At 38.9% G+C, this 20,502-nt stretch overlaps 1 protein-coding gene across 3 annotated transcripts in view; it reads left to right on the top strand.

Moving 5' to 3' along the window:
* LanB1 (laminin subunit beta-1) overlaps window positions 1-20,502 on the top strand; it is a 584,100-nt gene that overhangs the window by 270,152 nt on the left and 293,446 nt on the right. For all 3 annotated transcript variants that reach the window (XM_067141389.2, XM_067141390.2, XM_067141391.2), the window contains exon 7: window positions 16,085-16,213. In XM_067141389.2, the coding sequence (XP_066997490.2) occupies window positions 16,085-16,213 (129 nt within the window). The remainder of the gene's footprint in view (window positions 1-16,084; window positions 16,214-20,502) is intronic.

Here is a 20,502-nt window from a genome sequence, read left to right as displayed (position 1 = left end):
GCACTCCGAATTGAAATGCATGTATGTGATAGAAGCCCTAATCGTACGATTATCCAGGCTTATAGCAAAGTTCAAACATACTTACAGTTATGACATGAGACAGGTAGATTTCATACAAAAGTTATTTTTGAACCCAGTACTTAACCCATGCGAGGCTGCATTATTTCATGATGATGATGATGATGATGATGATGATGATGATGGTGATGATGATGATGATGATAGTACTTGTTGTTTTAAGGGGCCTAACATCGAAGGTCATCGGCCCCACTGCATTATTTCATATGATGTAATCTATACCTCACAGAATTCTGAGTAACATCTCCTGTAGCATTTTTATAAGGTAAAATAAAAACACAAATTATTTCAATGATTTGCTTGGATTTTAAACAAAGGGATTTTAGTTGCATATACATGGAAGATATGGAGCGCCTATTTTTTCTCATTCATTAAGTACACCAATTTCTTAGATGCTGGAAAGTCTACATTATTGTACAAGTCAAATATTTTCGGTGTAAAACACTTTTCATGGTCGTCCCAATTTGTTGCAAGTTTCTGAACTAAGCAATGTTTTCCGGTGATCTAAATGCAGACTTATTCCTTATTTCAACATTCTTTCTCTCCTCACTTAACAAGTAATACCACTGTCAAGTGCTCTACCGCTACTCTGCTTGCTAACAGACATTATGATTACAGAACTTCAGCTCACAGCATGTCTTAAACTTCCACCACACTAACCTGATGTTGTTGAGATGGGCAATTGATACCCAGCTGGTCTCAAATAGTTTGGAATGAGTTTGATCTCCTGGCCCCTCACTTGCCCAGCAGCAGGGGCTTTATGATGGTAGTGGGCTTTAAAACTGAAGTTCCCATTCCCCAACAGAAATCCTCACAACTATGTTGCCATTATACCTCTTATTACAATAGACATGAGTCTTTTTTCAGATCATACAATTTGCATGTGCTTTGTTTGCTGTTTGAAATATTTACTTCATTAATTAATATTTGTGAAGTGTATTGCTTTTCAGTTAGCTTCATGCAGTTATGTGGAGTCGTGGGAATCAAACCTGGAAATTAACGCACCATAAAATCCTTAATTAAATCTACCAGTACACGCAAACTATCCTCAACCGAGCACCAGTAGCAGTGGCTCCGTGCTCACGAGTGATACTAAGCCTAGTAGTAGTAGTAGTAGTAGTAGTAGTAGTAGTAGTAGTAGTAGATCTGTTTATTTTTGCAATGGTTTACATTATTTAACAGCTTGAACATTTAGCTATTTTTCTACATAATCACCATTTTGGTTGTTGCATTTTTGTAGACGCTGTGACAGTTTTTGTATGCTCATGTCATACCAGCTTGCCGCCATGCTGTTCAGGAAGTTGTGAACCTCATCTTTCACCTCTTCATCGGTGCTGGCGCCCATCTTGCGCACACCTTCTGGTATTTCAACTTTTTCGTTAAAATTCTGTGAGCAGCATTTCGGGAAACCTCAGGAACCAAAGTGCAGAGATCATCCAGGATGATCCGCCGATCTTCATGCATGATTTGCTCAACCTTCACGACTTTCTCGATGGAAATTGACGGTCACCCACTCCTTTGTTTGTCATGAATTTCATTCCGACAGGCTGCAAACTCTCTACACCACTTACGAACATTTTTGACATCCATGCACTTGGCGGTAACATCCAACAGGAGCTCCATTCCCAACGGCTGCCAAACCAAGACTGAGTGCCTCAGCGCAGCGTGCGCATGTTTATATGCGAGCGCGGGAAACACTCTTCACAATATTGTGGCCAACAGCCACACAAACCGAGTTCAGTATTTTATAAAAAAAATTTAAAAAAAACCTATTTTTTGGACTACCATAGTAGTAATAGTAGTAGTAGTAGTAGTAGTAGTAGTAGTAGTTTTTTGTTATGGCAGGGGAAAATCTTTTAAAGACACCACTCTGTGTGGGAGTTGGATTTCCACCAACTAAAAACCCCTGCCCTCTTCACTCAGACCATTCTGGAACTGCTTGTCGGCATGACATCAGAATGGAGTGATGTATGTTATTAAGTTCTTCCTTTCTCTTCTTTCTCCTTCATCCCCATAATGCTTGTCGCCATTACCTTTACTGTGTTCCAGGCAAACGGGCTCTCTAACATAATCTGAACCAGATTCCCTGGCGTGAGTTGTCGGCCAAGTTGTTGGCAGGCTTTTCTTCGTTCTTCTTCCCATCGAACACAGTAGAAAAAGGTGTGTTATACTGTATCCCTTTCAGAACAGTACCAACAACCATCTCCCTGCGTCTTTCCCATCTTCATGGCGTATACGCCGAATCTTCCATGTCCTGTCAGGATCTGCGACAGATAGTAATCTACCTGCCGATGTCTACATTTAAGCCAGTCTCCTATGTTGGGTATTAGCTTTTTTGTCCATTGGCCAACATCGGTTGTGCCATCCCATCGGTCTTGCCAGTCTAGTAAGAGTTGGTTCCTCGAGGCTTTCTTTTCCTCAGCAGATATAGTTGCACCCCTTTCATGCCAAAGTTTTCTCTCTGCAACGAGGAGGTCAATGGGAATACTGGCAGCTACAACTTGTAAAGCTGCTGTCGAAACAGTTCGATATGCACAGGTAACTCTGAGCAGCATTTTCCTCTGTACTCTTTCCATAGCTCTTCGGTGAATCTTCCTCCTGAGTGCATTGTGCCAGATAGGTAGTAGTAGTAGTAGTAGTAGTAGTAGTAGTAGTAGTAGTAGTAGTAGTAGTAGTAGTAGTAGTAGTAGTAGTAGTAGTAGTAGTAGTAGTACCAGGCAAATGCCGGGGCTGTACCTTAATTAAGGCCACGGCTGATTCCTTCCACTTCCTAGACCTTTCCTATCCCATGATCGCCATAAGACATGTCTGTGTCGGTGCGACGTAAAACAAATAGTAGTAGTAGTAGTCTGCAACCACAGTGGTTTTTTATCAAACTTCCTCTCAGCCACTGATCACACTCTCCCTTCCACGATGTCAATGAATACTTAGCCTGGTATACTAATCAATGCGATACCTCAATAGTTGTTGCAATCCTTCCTGTTCCCTTGCTTATAGATAGGTGCAATTGCTGCTTTTGTCCAATCTGAAGGTACCTTACCAACACTCCATGCTAATCTTATTACTCTATGAAGCTATTTCAACCCTGCCTTCCCACTATACTTCACCATTTCAGGTCTAATTTAATCTATTCCTGCTGCCTTATGACAATGGAGTTTATTTACCATGCTTTCCACTTCCTCAAGCATAATTTCACCAACATCATTTTCCTCCTCCCCATGAGCATGGCTGTTTGCAACACCACCAGGATGATTTCCTTTTACATTGAGAAGATGTTCAAAATATTCTCTCCACCTGTCCAGTGATTCCCTAGGATCTATTTTGAGTTCGCCTGAATTACTCAAAACACTCTTCATTTCCTTTTTCTCCCTCCCTTCCTAAGATTCTTTATTACTGTCCAGAAAGGTTTCCCTGCTGCTTGACCTAGCCTTTTCAGGTTACTATCAAAATCTTCCAACGATTTCCTTTTTGGATTCAACAACTATTTGTTTCCCTTTATTTCTTTCATCTACGTACAATTCCCACTCTGCATCAGCCCTTGTTTGGAGTCATTTCAGATAAGCCTTCTTTTTACCTTTACAAGCTGATCTCACTTCATCATTCCACCAAAATGTTTGCTTTTTCCCATCATGACACAGTTGTTCCTAGACATTTCCTTGCCATTTCTACTACAGCATCCCTGTATGCCACCCATCCTCTTTCTATATCCTGAACCTGCTTACAGTCAACTGTTCGGAACTTCTCACTAATATCATATCCATGTACTTCTGTCTAATTTCCTCGTCCTGGAGATTTTCTACCCTTATTTGTTTGCAGACAGATTTCATTTTCTCTACCCTAGGCCTAGAGATACTTAGTTCACTACAGATCAGATAGTGGCCTGTATCATTAAAAAAATCCCTGAAAAACCTGTACATTCCTAACAGATTGCCTGAATTTGAAGTCAGTTAATATATAGTCTGTTATGGATTTGGTACCCATACTAGCATGGAAGTCCAGTAAACGCTTCCCATTCCTATTAGCTTCCATATCTTCCCAACATTTACCAATCACCCTTTCGTATCCTTCAGTTCTATTCCCAACTCTCGCATTGAAATCGCCCATTAGCACTATCCTATCCTTACTGTTGACCCTGACTACGATGTCACTCATCGCTTCATAAAACTTCTCAACTTCATCCTCATCTGCACCATCACATGGTGAATACACCGAGAAAGTTCTCGCCCTAATTCCCCCAACTGCCAAATTTACCCACATCTTTCGCTCATTTACGTGCCTAACAGAAACTGTGTTGTGTGCATTAGTATTACTGATGAACAGCCCTGCCCCACACTGTGCCCTTCCCTTCCCTTTTTAACACCCATCAAAGTACATAATCTTTATAATCTCCTATCTCTTCCTCGTTATCTCCCCTTACCCGAATATTACTTACTCCTAGCACATCCAGATGCATCCTTTTTGCTGACTCAGCCAGTTCTACTTTCTTTCTTCCATAAGCCCCATTAATATGGATAGCTTCCCATCGAATTCCATTTTGTTCGCCAAGTTGTTTCCAAGGAGTTCCTCTCCGGTCAAATGGGAGTGGGACTCCGTTACTCCCATAGGTCTGTGGCTTGCTTAAAATGTTCTGAGGTCGGTAATTTCGTGAAGATGGATGCTACCCTACTTACACATAGTCCAAGTGAAGATCTCTACTCTACTGGGTTAGGGACCACGGTAGATTGTATAGTCCTAGCCGCCTGAGCACAAGGAGGGCCATGACTCAGAATATATCCGAGATGCCCAATCTCATTCCGTAGCAACTGGTATCCCGACTCTCAGGACCACTTACCAGGCCAATCAGCTGTTGCCCATGGTTCACGGACTAGGACGTGACTAGAGTAACCCACACCATGGACCTTGCTTCTATGATAATGGTGTCACAAATGCAGAAACTTATTAAACACACTAAACTCTTCACATAGTTCAACCAAGTTCACAGTGGAACCAGAAATGAATTGGAGGATCAACTTCTTGGGTATCATGTTCAGTAGAATAAAAATAAACAGTCTTACAAGATATACAGGAAACTAACTCAAGCATCATACACAATAAACAAAGATTCCAATCATCCTACCTCACAGAAATTAGCATGACTAAACGTGATGTTATACAGAGCTATAACTATACCAGTGGGCCAAACCGATTTTAACAACGAAATACAAATAATGGTACAAATCACAATAGAAAACAACCATCTCCCTGACATAGTAGATGAGGTACTTAAAAAACAATAGAAAAACATTAACAAACCCATACCCATAAGATAAATATGTGGTTCTTAATTTCTTGAATAGAAATGTGTACAAAATGGTTAGTGTTCAAAAAGGTAGGATTCAAAATATCATCAGAACAAACAACACATTTCAAAAACAAAATAGTAAATGTAATCTAAATAAAAAAAATACTTTTTGTAAACCAGGAATTTATGAACTTGAATGCCAAGAACCAAATTGTAATGCCATCAAGAATCAATAATCTTTATTATTTGCTATTGACCATATACAATGAAATAGACTTTATCAACTGATAACAATTTAGTACTTAATTTTACTAAGTCAAAATGAACATACACCTTTTATTAAAACTTAATACTAACATTATGCATTTCTAAGAATTCAGAGGTATTATAAAATGGATTTTCTATTAACCAATCATACACTTTTCTTTTAAAATTACTTAAAGGAATGGACTGTGTAGAATGTGGTGAATTATTAAATAGGTTTGACAGCCTGTGAATTGGGATGTCAATGTCTGCTTTGCCCCGAGTATCATAAAGATGAATGTTTTCCCTAGTACTGAATTCTTTTATGTTGTTTTTAACATATGTCAAAGATATAAAATATACAAATTTATAATTGTCAGTATTTTAAGCTTAATGAAGAGAGGTTGACAATGGTCAATTGCACCAGCCCTACACATTGTTCGGACAACCTTTTTCCGTATTAGAAGGATATTATATACATAAGAAGAATGCCCCCATAATAACAGTCCATAAGTGTGTGATTGGAAGAGACCAAAACATGCCATCCTTAGGTAGTCACTGCTAACTAAATCCCTCAATTTCCGTATCAAATAGGCCACTCGTGATATTTTTTTTTACAAACATGATCACTGTGTGTTTCCCAGTTCAATTTGGCATCAATATGAAAACCCAATAGTTTGACTGACTGACTTTCAATATCTTTGGATAATCCTAGTGTGAGAAATTGAGTTTTATCCTAATTGCACAACAGCCTGTTGGATGAAAACCAATGCACTGCAGTTGCAAGAGCTTCCTGCTACATCTGATGGAAACTTGAGATGGTCTGGTGTTTTGTAATTAACGTTGTATCGTCTGCATAGGATATAAGAGCATGAGCTGCAACATTTTGTTGTAAATCATTGACTGCCAGAATGAATAAAAATGGACCGAGGACAGAGCCCTGTGGCACACCAACTGTAACTTTCTTCAAAGTGGCATACCTATTTTTAATTGAGACAAACTGATATCTGTTATTTAAGTATGACTTAATTATGTTCAGTGAGGGATACTCAACACCATACATCTCAAGCTTTGCAAGTAAAATTTTATGATTAATACAATCAAAAGCTTTACTTAGATCACATACACTATGTGATCAAAAGTATCCGGACACCCCCAAAAACATACGTTTTTCATCTTAGGTGCATTGTGCTGCCACCTACTGCCAGGTAATCCATAGCAGTGACCTCAATAGTCATTAGACATTGTGAGAGAGCAGAATGGGGCGCTCCGCAGAACTCACGGACTTCGAACGTGGTCAGGTGACTGAGTGTCACTTGTGTCAGAAGTCTGTACGCGAGATTTCCACACTCCTAAACATCCCTAGGTCCACTGTTTTTGATGTGATAGTGAAGTGGAAACATGAAGGGATACATACAGCACGAAAGCCTACAGACCGACCTCATCTGTTGACTGATAGAGACCGCCGACAGTTGAAGAGGGTTGTCAAGTGTAATAGGCAGGCATCTATCCGGACCATCACACAGGAATTCCAAACTACATCAGGATCCACTCCAAGTACTATGACAGTTCGGTGAGAGGTGAGAAAACTTGGATTTCATGGTCGAGCGGCTGCCCATAAGCAATAATAACATCCCTGTGATGGACATCATGCAGGTCAATGCCAAACGACACCTCACTTTGTGTAAGGAGCATAAACGTTGAATGATTGAACAATGGAAAAACATTGTGTGGAGTGACAAATCACGGTACACAATGTGGCGATCCGATGGCAGGGTGTGGGTATGGCGAATGCCCGGTGAACGTCATCTGCCAGCATGTGTAGTGCCAACAGTAAAATTTGGAGACGGTGGTGTTATGGTGTGGTCGTGCTTTTCATGGAGGGGGCTTGCACCCCTTGTTGTTCTGCATGGCACTATCACAGCACAGGCCCACATTGATGTTTTAAGCACCTTCTTGCTTCCCACTGTTGAAGAGCACTTCGGGGATGGCAATTGCATCTTTTAACATGATCGATCACCTGTTCATAATGCACGGCCTGTGGCGGAGTGGTTACATGACAATAACATCCCTGTGATGGACTGGCTTGCACAGAGTCGCGACCTGAATCCTATAGAACACCTTTGGGATGTTTTGGAACGTTGACTTCGTGCCAGGTCTCACCGTCTGACATCGCTACCTCTCTTCAGTGCAGCGCTCCATGAAGAATGGGCTGCCATTCCCCAAGAAACCTTCCAGCATCTGATTGAAAGTATGCCTGCGAGAGTGGAAGCTGGCTAAGGGTGGGCCAACACCATATTGAATTCCCGCATTACTGATGGAGGGTGCCACGAACTTGTACGTCATGTTCAGCCAGGTGTTCGGATACTTTTGATCACATAGAGCACCAAAGAGATGGCCTACTTGTTTTCAAAAGCTGTTAATATCTGATTAACAATTTCAAGAACAGCAGTAGTAGTACATTTACCTTGTCGAAATCAAGACTGACTGTCGGATAGGAGATTGCAGGTTTCAAAATCGTTGCTAAGTTGATTGTACAAAAGTGATTCAAATATTTTAGAAATTATTGGCACAGTTGAGACTGCACGATAGTTCTGAAGAAATTGTTTGTTCCCACTTTTAAATATATCAGGCAGACAAAATGTAATTTCCACACCAGCTACAAAGAACACAAATACACAGTTTCATACAAGAGACATTCGGCATTCGGCGAATGCATATATGACAACACACACAACTTCACAGACATCAGCAAAGATCCAAAAAATCTACACATCAAAAATAAAAGCGAATCATTGCATATTAAAAAAGGTATCTAAATTTGCATCACAAAAAAAGCTAACCAAGCCAACCTCAGTGACCACACACATTTAAAAAATTCACATCTATTCGCACAACTTAATTATGAATAACATTCCACACTTTTTACGTTAGTGCTTAATGAATCCCACAGGAGGTCAGGAATTAGGATAATCTTATCTGTAGTAAATTCTCTGAATTTATGTAGCATCTTGGGCACTCCAGACATTTTTAGTGGGTTATCATTTATCAATAAGTGTAAATATAATTTTTTACGAGCACTGACATCTTTCTTACAGATTACTGTTACTCACAACTGCGACCTTACTGCGTTAGCTTTTCTGCACCTTGATACTTTTTCACTTGCTATACTACCGTCCTGGGAGAATACACATCCTAAATACTTGAAATGACCTACCTTTTCCATTTTTGTATTCCCAACCTGACATTCAGTTCTCTTGGATTTCTTCACTACTGAGACCTCTTTAGTCATTGAAAGGCTAATTTTTGTATCATGCTCATTGTACCTATTTTAAAATTTTAAGATATTAGAGTGCTGGTTTTGAGCACAGTCAGCTATTAAGACCAAGTCATTGTCATAGGCCAAACTGCTTACTACATTTCCACCTAACTGAATCCCTCCCTGCCACTTAATAATGACCCATGCCAACTATGAACAACAAAGGTGAAAAATTACAGCCTTTTCTAACTCTTGTAAATACCTCAAACCTGGAACTCGTTCTACAATCATTTCTCACTGCAGCCCAATTTTCAACATAAATGCCTTTAGTTTGCTTTTAATAATCTACCCTTAATCCCGTAGTACGGCCAAACTTTCAGAACCCATTCGTCACTCGTAGAAGAAGAAAATATGTTTTATGGAAAAATGCTTTTATTCCATGCCAGAACTCATTTACATAGCACATTAATCATGGGAAACACACAGGAACAGAACATACCAGCATACCTTATGAAACTCTTTTGTACATGAAATGTTCAAAATTACCTCCGTTAGCATTAGCATTGATCCGTCGCATTGAATTTATGCGTTGATGTATCTTTGGAGTGTTGGGTATGATCTCGTGGCTACATTTGGTTAAGTTGTAATTCATAGGTTCAACGCCAATGTTTTATGTTTCATTTGACCGAAGGTAATGTTGGCATTCAACTCATGTCAGTGCTTGTGTTAACATGTGTTTCACTTCATTGCCTTCTTGCTCGTAGCGTCAACTGTTCAGTGTTCATTACGTACACACCTGGCAAGGACGTAACTGTTCCCTTATGGACATGGTTTCTGGTACAGTGCATTAGAAGTGTACAAAAATGCGAAGTTGGCAGATACTTATTTGATGTATGGATTAGCATACGGTAATGGCCATGCTGCTCTGCATTTGTATCTGGTAAGATCTCCAGAATGAAGGTACCCCTACAGGAAGACATTTGAAACAATTGATCGTTGTCGTAGGTAGCATGGGATGTTCAAGCCCTCTACTGTATGACTGGAAGGCTGAGGAAAAAGAGGACACCACAGCTGGAAAAGGCAATTCGTCATGCAATTGATGACAACCCTGATTTTAGCATAAGGCAATTAGATGCAACAAGTAAGGTTGACCACATGACTATCTGGCAAGTGTTACATGAGAACCTGCTGTATCCATACTATTCACAGCATGTGCAGATACTATCAACAGGTGATTTTCCTCATGGGCATAGTATACTTCCACGCATGGCTTATTCAACTTTGAGTCAACTATGATTTTAGGGCAACCGTGGTATTCATGGATGAGGTATCTTTTCAGTATGACCAGATTGTAAATTTTCACAATCGGCATGTATGTGCTGATGTGAATCCTCGCACAACTGTTGAAACACATCATCAACAAAGATTATCTGTCAATGTTTGGGCTGGCATTGTTGCTAATACATTGCAGAGATGCCAACTACTATGGATTTTCCTTACTTTCTATGGATTTCTCACATGTACTACAGCAGTATGGAAGCGGTACTGATTATTATGGATTTTACAAATTCAATTTACTCCTTTTATCATGTCCAGATGTGAAATTAGGTATTATGACTTGTAAGAGGCAAATGTGTTAATTCCAAAAGCCAATGACCCTCCAATCCAACCCTAATTTATATGTTCATAAGAATTGTGCAATATTTTCATCTTTGCGAATGTAAAGACCTAATGCCATTGGCTGAAATTTTGGAGGGTACAGCGTCACCCCAGGAATGCAGTACGGTTAGTCGTATACCAGCTTTGCAACAATAAACTGACCTGAATGAATAAAACTCTGAAATAAACAATGGTAATCTAATGCAAGCAATAACATTTGAAATATACATACCTTAATGCAGAAGACTGTACAGTCCACCAGCTGGCTCAAAAGAAATTGTGTGCTCTCATCTTAATAGAAATTATACTCCTAAAAAAAAACAAGAAAAAAAAAGAGAAGAAATTACATCACATCGACGTGCCACTGTAATATTCATGGATGAGGCAACATAGATAAGGAGTGTAATTTGAAGGGCTGTTTTCAAATTTTCCTTTTTCCCCATAAATATGAAAAACTTAAGTTTTGTATGGGAGGTACGTTGCATAGGAGAACTAATATTAAAAGGTAGATTGTGAAAAAATTTACGAGATGGCAACAACCTGTGACAGTGGGTGTAATTTCTTTGCTTAACACATTACCTGCATGTGTTCAGTTCTTGTTGTATTATGTATGATTTAGTAATGAGTTGTGTGCTTTTATTACAAAACACAGAGTGTTAACAAAGCGATGCTGATGTCACATAGCGCAAGCCTATTTCTGTGTTAAATAAAATAACAACATGTTTAAGCGACAAAGCAATGAAGAGCCGAGGGTTGACGGATAAAAACGATTTGCAGCAAATTAAATATTACCGAAAGCTGTATGTGGACGAGTTTTCCTACCTAAGACCATCTAAACTTTCATAGAACCATGTGTTTTGTGAAACATGTGAGTGTGATTTTTGAGTTAAACATGGAGGACGCGATGACTGCCAATGCCATGTGAAATCTAAAAAACACAAAGTGTACGGGTGCATCAAAGTGCATTGCAAGACGCTCTCGTCTCATTTTTACTACAAAAAGTGATGATAATAATGTTAAACATCAGCGTACGTGATTAGAATTGAGGAGCTATCTGATGGTCAGATAGCAGCCCCAATTTAAAAAGCCAAGAATAACGGCCGAGAGGATTCGTTGTGCTGACCACACGACTCCTCGTTATCTGCAAGCCTTCGAGCTGAGCAGCAGTTGCTTGGTAGGCCAAGGCCCTTCAGGGCTGTAGTGCCATGAGGTTTGTTTACTAGTGTTATACAGGTTGAATATTATTTCACATGTTTCTTAGTTTAACATAACCTTTCCGTATCTGCAGCAGACCATGCTAGACTATTATTCAAGACCATGTTTCCCAACTCAGAAGCTGCTAAAAAGTATGGAAGTGGTCGAAGCAACACAACTACAATAGCTAGAAGCATTTCCAAGTCAACGGTATCAGAAATGGTCAACAGTCTTCAAAGTGCACCTTACTCATTGTCTACTTATGTTATTGCACATTATCTATTGCATCTATTGCAGTCCAATATTTTGTCACATGTTCCAACAGTCTGGTCCAAATTAATTTTGCACATTTTTACCTAGTCAGTTTAAACTCAGGACTTTTATTAGTAACTATAATTATATTATTAATGTGATTATTATATTCTATAAACATGAGTCTAGTGAGTTATTTACAGCTTTACACAAAGTCATCAGTGCAGGAGTGAAAAAGAACGTAAATGATGTGATGCATCTAGGAGAAACCTGCGGTCCTGTAGTTTTCTAACCTGATGAATAAGTTAGTCTAGGAGGCTCACTATCACGAAATGTTATATTCCGGTAAACACTATTGTCGTTTGCATTCCCAGTTGTATGTGCAGAAGTACTTTCAGCATCACTGTTAAATCAAATTATCAACACTGACCTGTGAAGCGTTGTCATTGTTGTGTGCCGTATCCCCTCCTCCATACCGGCCCATTACCTTTGCGTGTCTTCTTGCTTCTGTAGCAGTCACTGGAACTTCCTCTTCTGAATCTTCAGAAACAGCATATGATAGTCTGGGATGATTCAGTGCTTTTTTTAATGCGCAGGTCAAGTCGCTGAAGTTTCACTTGCAATGCTGGAGTTCACTACACCTTCATCTTCACTTGACAGTTCTCTAAACTCTAAATTCAGATAAATAATCGTCACTGCTGTCTAAATAAACGTGCATACGCACTTCTTCTTCATTCATATTTGACGCTTTTATATCGCAAATTCAACTGAGACAATTCGTATTCACAGATAAATACGCCTGGTACAACACACGTGCAGCACTAGTCAATGTAAACACAGCTGACAGGCCGCAGGTAACCACGATGATACACGGCTACATATATCTCGTATTATTTCCATGGAGATAACAGAACAGTTTCCTTTGTGCACAAAAATTTGCTCTAGAACAGGGCCATCCACACAGGGCTCCCCGAGCGCTAGCGCTCAGGCCGCGCTCTAAGCCAGTGCTCTGAGCATTTTGGTAGACGGTAGTTTCGGTTGTGGTGGGAGGAGCATGGCTGCCTGAACGCGTGATCTGCCTGCCGCGCCGAAGTGAGCAGCTGATCCATCAGTCGCTAGTCTAGTCCAATGCGCTTTGTTGACAGCGTGTAACTAAATCAGTTTTGCAGTTGTCATGACTGAACATCATACAAAAAACAAAAACAAAAAACAACAAAAAACGGAGGAGTGGTGAAGCAGCAGCTTTTACAGCAGAATGGAAAACTTCATTTTGCTGTACAGCTTATAAAGGACATGCCAAATGTTTAGTGTGTCACTGAGATTTAAAAACACAATTTGTGCCAACCACAGGGATGATTATGGTGATTTGACAGACGCCAGTCGCCAATAGAAATTGGAAGAATTGAAAGAAAATTTCAAGCAGCACTATTCTTTAAATATTACTGCTTTAATTTTAAAATGCTTGTTTTCAAATGGGAATGAAGAAATGATTTAATTATCTGAAGAACACTAAAATTGTGACGTGCTGTATTTTTCTATTTTGAGGTTCATCAAGTCTTACTCTTATGCCAGGAATTCCTGAGAAATCCTTTAAAGTCAATGAACTATTATTTTGTACCCATTCTTCTTCTTCTTCTCCTTCTTCTTCTTCTTCTTCTTTTCCTGCCGCTTTTTCCCACACCTGTGGGGTCGCGGGTGCGAACTGCATCGCACATGTGGATTTGGCTCTGTTTTTACGGCCGGATGCCCTTCCTGACGCCAACCCTCTATGGAGGGATGTAAGCACTATTGCGTGTTTCTGTGGTGGTGGGTAGTGTAGTGTGTTGTCTGAATATGATGAGGAGAGTGTTGGGACGGACATATACACCCAGTCCCCGAGCCAGAAGAATTAATCAGAAGCGATTAAAATCCCCGACCCGGCCGAGAATCGAACCCGGGACCCTCTGAACCGAAGGCCAGTACGCTGACCATTCAGCCAACGAGTCGGACTATTATTTTCTACCCATTCATCAGAAGAAATAGACATATCACTTCCATTTACACTCATAACATCACTTTCAGCCTCATCTCGACCACCAATACTTCATGTTGTTTTGGAGGGTCACATCATTATCAGCCGAGACACTTTTGTCAGAATAGCTATCAACTAGGAAACCGCAATCATCAACATCACTGGGGCAATCCGAATACTTATCTGCATATAATTCATTAAAATTTTTGTCTGCAACTACGCTCTTGTTCAGTCTGGGAAGTGCCATCTTACCCACCACATAGCTCCTTGAACGATGTAAACATGAGGTCAGAAAACTTAGCAAATGAATCATAAAACAGAAGAAGAACGTAATGCAAAGCTAGCATGGCATAAACAAAAGCTTCAACACTGAGATTCTAGTAGCCTTGACCGCCAGATAGTTTCAGAGGTTTCGACAGATGTCACCGAAAGTACAAGTCTTGTGAAGACAAGTTAACTCGTCTCCCGTCCACAAGGCTCGGCCAGCTAAACACGAGTAAACTCTTCTCCAGTCCGCAATGTGTTAACATACTTTGTGTTTTCATCTGAAAGAAGCAGCTTTATTTTTAATATTGGCATACAACATTAAACGTTTCCTTGATAATCCCAACAGGAGGGGGGGTTACACAAATTATGTTGAGATGCAGCCACTTAATCATAATTCAGCCCATTGAAGAAAGGTTCCTTAAATGAGAGCTGGTTGTCGTGTTGAGGTAGGGGCCGGGGGACTTGAAATAAGGTGCTATCCTGGCATTTACCTGGAGGGAATGTGGCAAATATTCGTTTATAGGAAGGGGAGTTAGGGATTGGAATAACTTACCAAGGGAAGTGTTCAATAAATTTCCAATTTCTTTGCAATCATTTAAGAAAAGGCTAGGAAAACAACAGATAGGGAATCTGCCACCTGGGTGACTGCCCTAAATGCAGATCAGTATTGATTGATTGATTGATTGATTGATTGATTGATTGAAAACCCAGGGTAAAACTACACTCAGGATAGCCACTGTCAGCACCGGGATTTGAACCTCGGATCTTTTAACGTTGCAGCTCCTCAGTCCTCACTTGGAGCGTCGGTAAACATGCTCAGCTATGGAGGAGAATGGAATGCAAAATATTAGGCCAGAATGTGAAAACACAAAATGCGTTTAACCATTCTTCAGTGATTAGTATTAAATTTTGTGCATATTTACAGTCACCATCCAAGCTTTTCTTTTCCCTCGGATCACCCCTATGTAATGTGGAATCACCACTAACCCGTTTCCTTTTCTGCCTTTTACCTTTCCCAGTTTCTGACATAATTTTCATGTTTTCTGTTACTTCCACTAGTAGAACTCTGATTATGTTCATGTAAAATATCATCACCTTCAAAATCAGAACCCATCTTTTCTTGGTTTGCAAACAGACGATATGGCCAGTAAGAAACAATAAATATCCATATAACACTTCATAATTTACATTAATTTATTGTACTGAATACTCTTCTAAGGCAATGCATTATTAAAATGAAAACATCTGCATTTTAAATTCCATTTTGAATTAACTTTGTACCAAAATTAACATGTATCATTGACTACCAAATTCCGTGGTGTTTGCCATCCTGCTGATATTGAGGCACCATCATGTGCAAAATTTTAGTAACAGTCGGTTAGCCCGATTTTGCAGTTCTGTGAAGATGATTTAGATACCCCAAGAACTCCGAAGCCTTGCATTTCTTTATAGATAATTTCACTGAATGTAGTTTATATCATTAAAAGTAGGTAGCAGCATCTAACTCGATTTCCACAAATTTGATGGTTAGCCATTTTTTGCATGCATCCATTCAATTTCTCTTACACTAATTAAGATAAAAACTAAACATTTTTAAGATGTTTCCATATAATACCATCTATTCTATTCTATTCTATTCTATTCTATTCTATTCTATTCTATTCTTCTACCGCCAGTTTAACAGACTTGATGTATTTCATTATAATGCACTGGAAGCAGAGGAATTCTTATCTGAGTAGTTGTTACAAAGCAGCTTTAAAATTAGGTGTAATTAATGCTGAAGAACTGATTATTCTCTTGTAGTAAAATTATATTTTAGGTACTTCCTTTTGTTTTTCAGGTTTACAGATACTTTGCATATAACTGTGATGAAGCCTTTCCTCATGTGCCCAAACATAAACCAAAAACACTAACAGATGTAGTGTGTGAGTCAAGATACTCCAATGTTGCTCCTTCTACAGGAGGTGAGGTAAGATACCCTCTTATTTTCTTCATTCTAGTTATGTTCAAAGAAACTACTGTTGATTGTCTATATGGCCTCCAGGTATTTCTTCTTTTTTCTATCATTGATACTGTTACGATTGAAAGAGTGCCTGTTTTATTACTCTTAAGTTATTTCACACACACACACTCTCTCTAGATATATAGATATATAAAATAACTTGTACTGACTGACTGACTGACAGATTCATTATCGCCGAGCCAAAACTACTGGACATAAAAGAAATTTTGAGGATACATTCATATTAACATGTAGGTGCTCGCTAAGGGAGGATTTTTGGATACTCCATCGCTAAGGGGGTGAATTATTACAATGAAGATATCTATATCTCGAAAACTTAAAAGTTTACAGAAGTAAGAATTGGTATTTGCAATTTCCTTTAAAAAAAAAGAAACACATTATTTTTTTGTTTTTGGAAAATCCCATTAAGGGGGGTGAAAAATGGGGGGAAATGGGGTTGAACACCTTTTGTGAAGAGACTTATATCTCAAAAACTGAAGATGTTACAGACATAAAAATTGAAATTTGAATCTCCTCTGAAAATAAAGGAACACGTATTTTTGTGTTTTTGGATAATCCGATGAATAGGGGGTGAACAGGAGTGACAAATCGGGTGAATTTTTAAAAAGACTATATCTGCAAATTATCTCAGACACATAACTTATTACAGAATTGAAAACTGGTATTTGGAATTTCATTTAAAAATAAAGAAACATAATTTTTTTTTTTTGAAAATCCACTTAAGGGAAACTGAAAAAGAGGGTGAATTTTAAAAATTAGCGTATCTACAGTATATCTCAAGAACTTAACATGTTGCAGACGTGAAAATTGGTATTTGGAATCTCCTTTAAAAATAAGGAAACACGTATTCTTTGGTTTTCGGAAAAGAATCTTAACGGGGGTGTGTGAAATGATTGAAAAATTAGTTGAATTATTTGTATGAGAATGTATATATACATACCAAAAACATCCAAATATGTTAAAAACGTGAAAACTGGTATTTGGAGTCTGCTTTAAAAATAAGGAAACACGCATTTGGAGGGGGGGGGGGGGGATGAAAACAGAGATGAGATCCTTTTATGAGGATACATATATCTCATAAACTGAAGATATTACAGAAGTGATCATTGGTATTTGGAAGCTCTTTTAAAGAAACGAGTACTGTTTGTTTTTGGAAAATTCACTTGAGTGGGGAGTGTGAAAGGAAGTAAAAAAAAAATGGAATACTTTTTCTCGAGAAACTTAACTGAAGGTTACGGACGTGGAAATAGGAATTTGGAATCTCCTTTAAAAATAAGGAAACATGCATTTTTGGGTGGGGGGAAACCAACTTAACGGGTGGGGGTGGAGTGATAAAAGAGTTGAATTCTTTTCATGAGGATACTTATATCTCAAAAACTGAATATGTTACAGACATGAAAATTTGCATTTGGAATTTTCTTTCAAACTAAAGAAACACGTAATCTTTTGTGTTTGAAAAATCCACTTAAGGGGGGTGAATTAATTGAAAAATTAGTTGATTACTTTGTATGAGGATACTTATACCTCAAAAACTAAAGATGTTACAGACATGAAAATTGGTATTTGGAATCTCCTTTTAAAGTAAAGAAACACGCATTTGGGGGGTGGGGTGGAAATCAACATGGGGCGGGGGCGGTGAAAAAGGAGTTTAATTCGTTTTTATGAGGATACATATATCTTAAAATTGAAGATGTTACAGTCATGATAATTGGCATTAGGAAGCTCCTTTTTAAACAAAAAACCAGTTTTTTGGTTTTCGGAAAATTCACTTAAGGGGGATGGTGAAAGGAAGTGAAAAAATTTAATTCATTTTATGGAGAAACTTATATCTCAAAAGCTTAAGGTTACACACATGAAAAGTTTTACTTGGAATCACCTTTAAAAAGAGTAACACTCATTTTTGGAGGGGGGGGGGGGGGAAACAACCTAACGGGCTGGGGTGAACAAGGAGTTGAATTCCTTTTATGTGGATACTCATATCTCAAAAACTGAAGATGTTAGATGCATGAACATTTGTATTTGGAATCTTCTTTCAAAGTAAAGAAACACGTGTTCTTTTGTCTGGAAAATCCACTTGAGGGGGTGAATGAATTGAAAAATTAGTTGAATTCTTTGTGTGAGTATACTTATATCTCAAAAAATTAAAATTGTTGTCCGGCTCCATGGCTAAATGGTTAGCGTGCTGGCCGTTGGTCACAGGGGTCCCGGGTTCGATTCCCGGCAGGGTCAGGAATTTTAACCATCATTGGTTAATTTCCCTGGCACGGGGGCTGGGTATATATGTTGTCTTCATCATCATTTCATCCTCATCACTACACGCAGGTTGCCTACGGGAGTCAAATCAAAAGACCTGCACCTGGCGAGCCAAACCCGTCCTGGGATCTCCCAGCACTAAAAGCCATACGCCATTTGATTTCAACTAAAAATGTTAAAGACGTGAACTTTGGTATTTGGAATCTCATTTAAAAATAAAGAAACACGCACCTTCTGGGGAGGGGGAATCAACTTAACGGGTAGGAAGGGGGTGAAAAAGGAGTTGAATTACTATTATGGGTATAATTATATCCTAAAAACTGAAGATGTTGCAGACATGAAAATTAGTATTTGGAATCTCCTTTAAAAATAAAGGAACACGCATTTGTTTTTTTTTTCTTTTCAGAAAATCGACGTAAGGGGTATGGGGTTGAAAATAAGTAAATAAAGAGTTGAAATACGTTTATAAGGATACTTTATCTCAAAAACTGAAGGTTTTGTAGATGTACAGACATGAAAACTGGTATTTGAATATCCTTTACAAATAATGAAACACGTATTTATTTATTTTTGCTTTTGGAAAATCCACTTGAGGGGCTGTAAAGAATTGGAAAAGCGGGTGAATTTTTAAAATGAGTGCCTATATATCTACATTATATGTCTTCTGGCTCCATGGCTAAATGTTAGCGTGCTGGCCTTTGGTCACAGGGGTAACGGGTTCGATTCCCGGCAGGGTCTGGAATTTTAACCATCATTGGTTAATTTCCCTGGCACGGGTGCTGGCTGTATGTGTTGTCTTCATTATCATGTCAACCTCATCACGACGCGCAGGTGCCTACAGGTGCCAAATCAAAAGACCTGCACCTGGTGAGCCAAACCCGTCCTGGGATCTCCCGGCACTGAAAGCTATACGCCATTTCATTTTACATTATATGTCAAAAACTGAACTTGCTAGAGACAATAAACATGGTATTCCTCCTTTAAAAATACATGAACCTGTACCTTTTTGTTTTCGGAGAGGGCACTTAACACGGGGTGAAAAGTAGTGAAAAATAGTTGAATTACTTTTTATGAGCATACTCACATCTTAAAAACTGAAAATGTTACAGACGTGAAAAATTGATATTTGGAATCTCCTTTAAAAATAGGGAAATATGTATTTTTGTTTTTGGGAAATACACTTAGATGGGGGTAGGGGGAGGACTGATCGTGGGGTTGAATTCTTTCTATGGGGATACTAATGTAGGTCTCAAAAACTGAATATGTTACAGATGTGGTAAAGGTATTTGGAATCCCCTATAAAAATATAGAAACGTATTTATTTTTTGACCTGAGAGAAGACTGTTTCTTACATGTAGAGTTCTATGTCGCATGGTCGTCTTAGGAATTTTCAGATAGTCTCTTAGTACAATGCCGAGGAGCGCGACTTTTGGTTGCTCCTTATGACTTCTGGTCACACTTTATTACTTCTTGTCGCTCTTCATGACTTCCGATCATATTTGAATGAACAAGATAGCGCAAGATAGTTTATGTTTTCCACAACAGGTGGCAACAGAATGTCCAGTTTGGTCATGGCACTCTGCTCCTGGAATTGCAGATGAGCATGAGATGAGCCTTCACTCCCGTTCACATAGGTCACATTTCACTCAACAGATGCTATCAGAATATCCTGTTTCGTCTGGAGCTAGAGCAAGTTTCTTGCACTTATACTCCTTTGTTTCTTAGTCGACTCTCCACGTTGGAACAACAGATTCTTTCATTAAATAATGCAATGTACAAAACATCACCCAGTTCCAGAGCCAGAAGAATTAATCAAAAGATTAAAATCCCTGACTCGGCCGGTAATCGAATCTGGGGCCCTCTGCACCGAAGGTCTCAATACTGACAATTCAGCCAGGAAGTCGGATGCCTTACATGACTACACGTTAATAAATAATTATTTGAAAATATACCGGAGTATACACATTGGCATCTTTTATTTA

Source organism: Anabrus simplex, chromosome 2 (genome assembly GCF_040414725.1).
Source record: "Anabrus simplex isolate iqAnaSimp1 chromosome 2, ASM4041472v1, whole genome shotgun sequence".
NCBI lineage: Eukaryota > Metazoa > Arthropoda > Insecta > Orthoptera > Tettigoniidae > Anabrus > Anabrus simplex.
The sequence above is the reverse complement of the archived record's forward strand: the minus strand, read 5'-3'. Positions and strand labels throughout refer to the sequence as shown.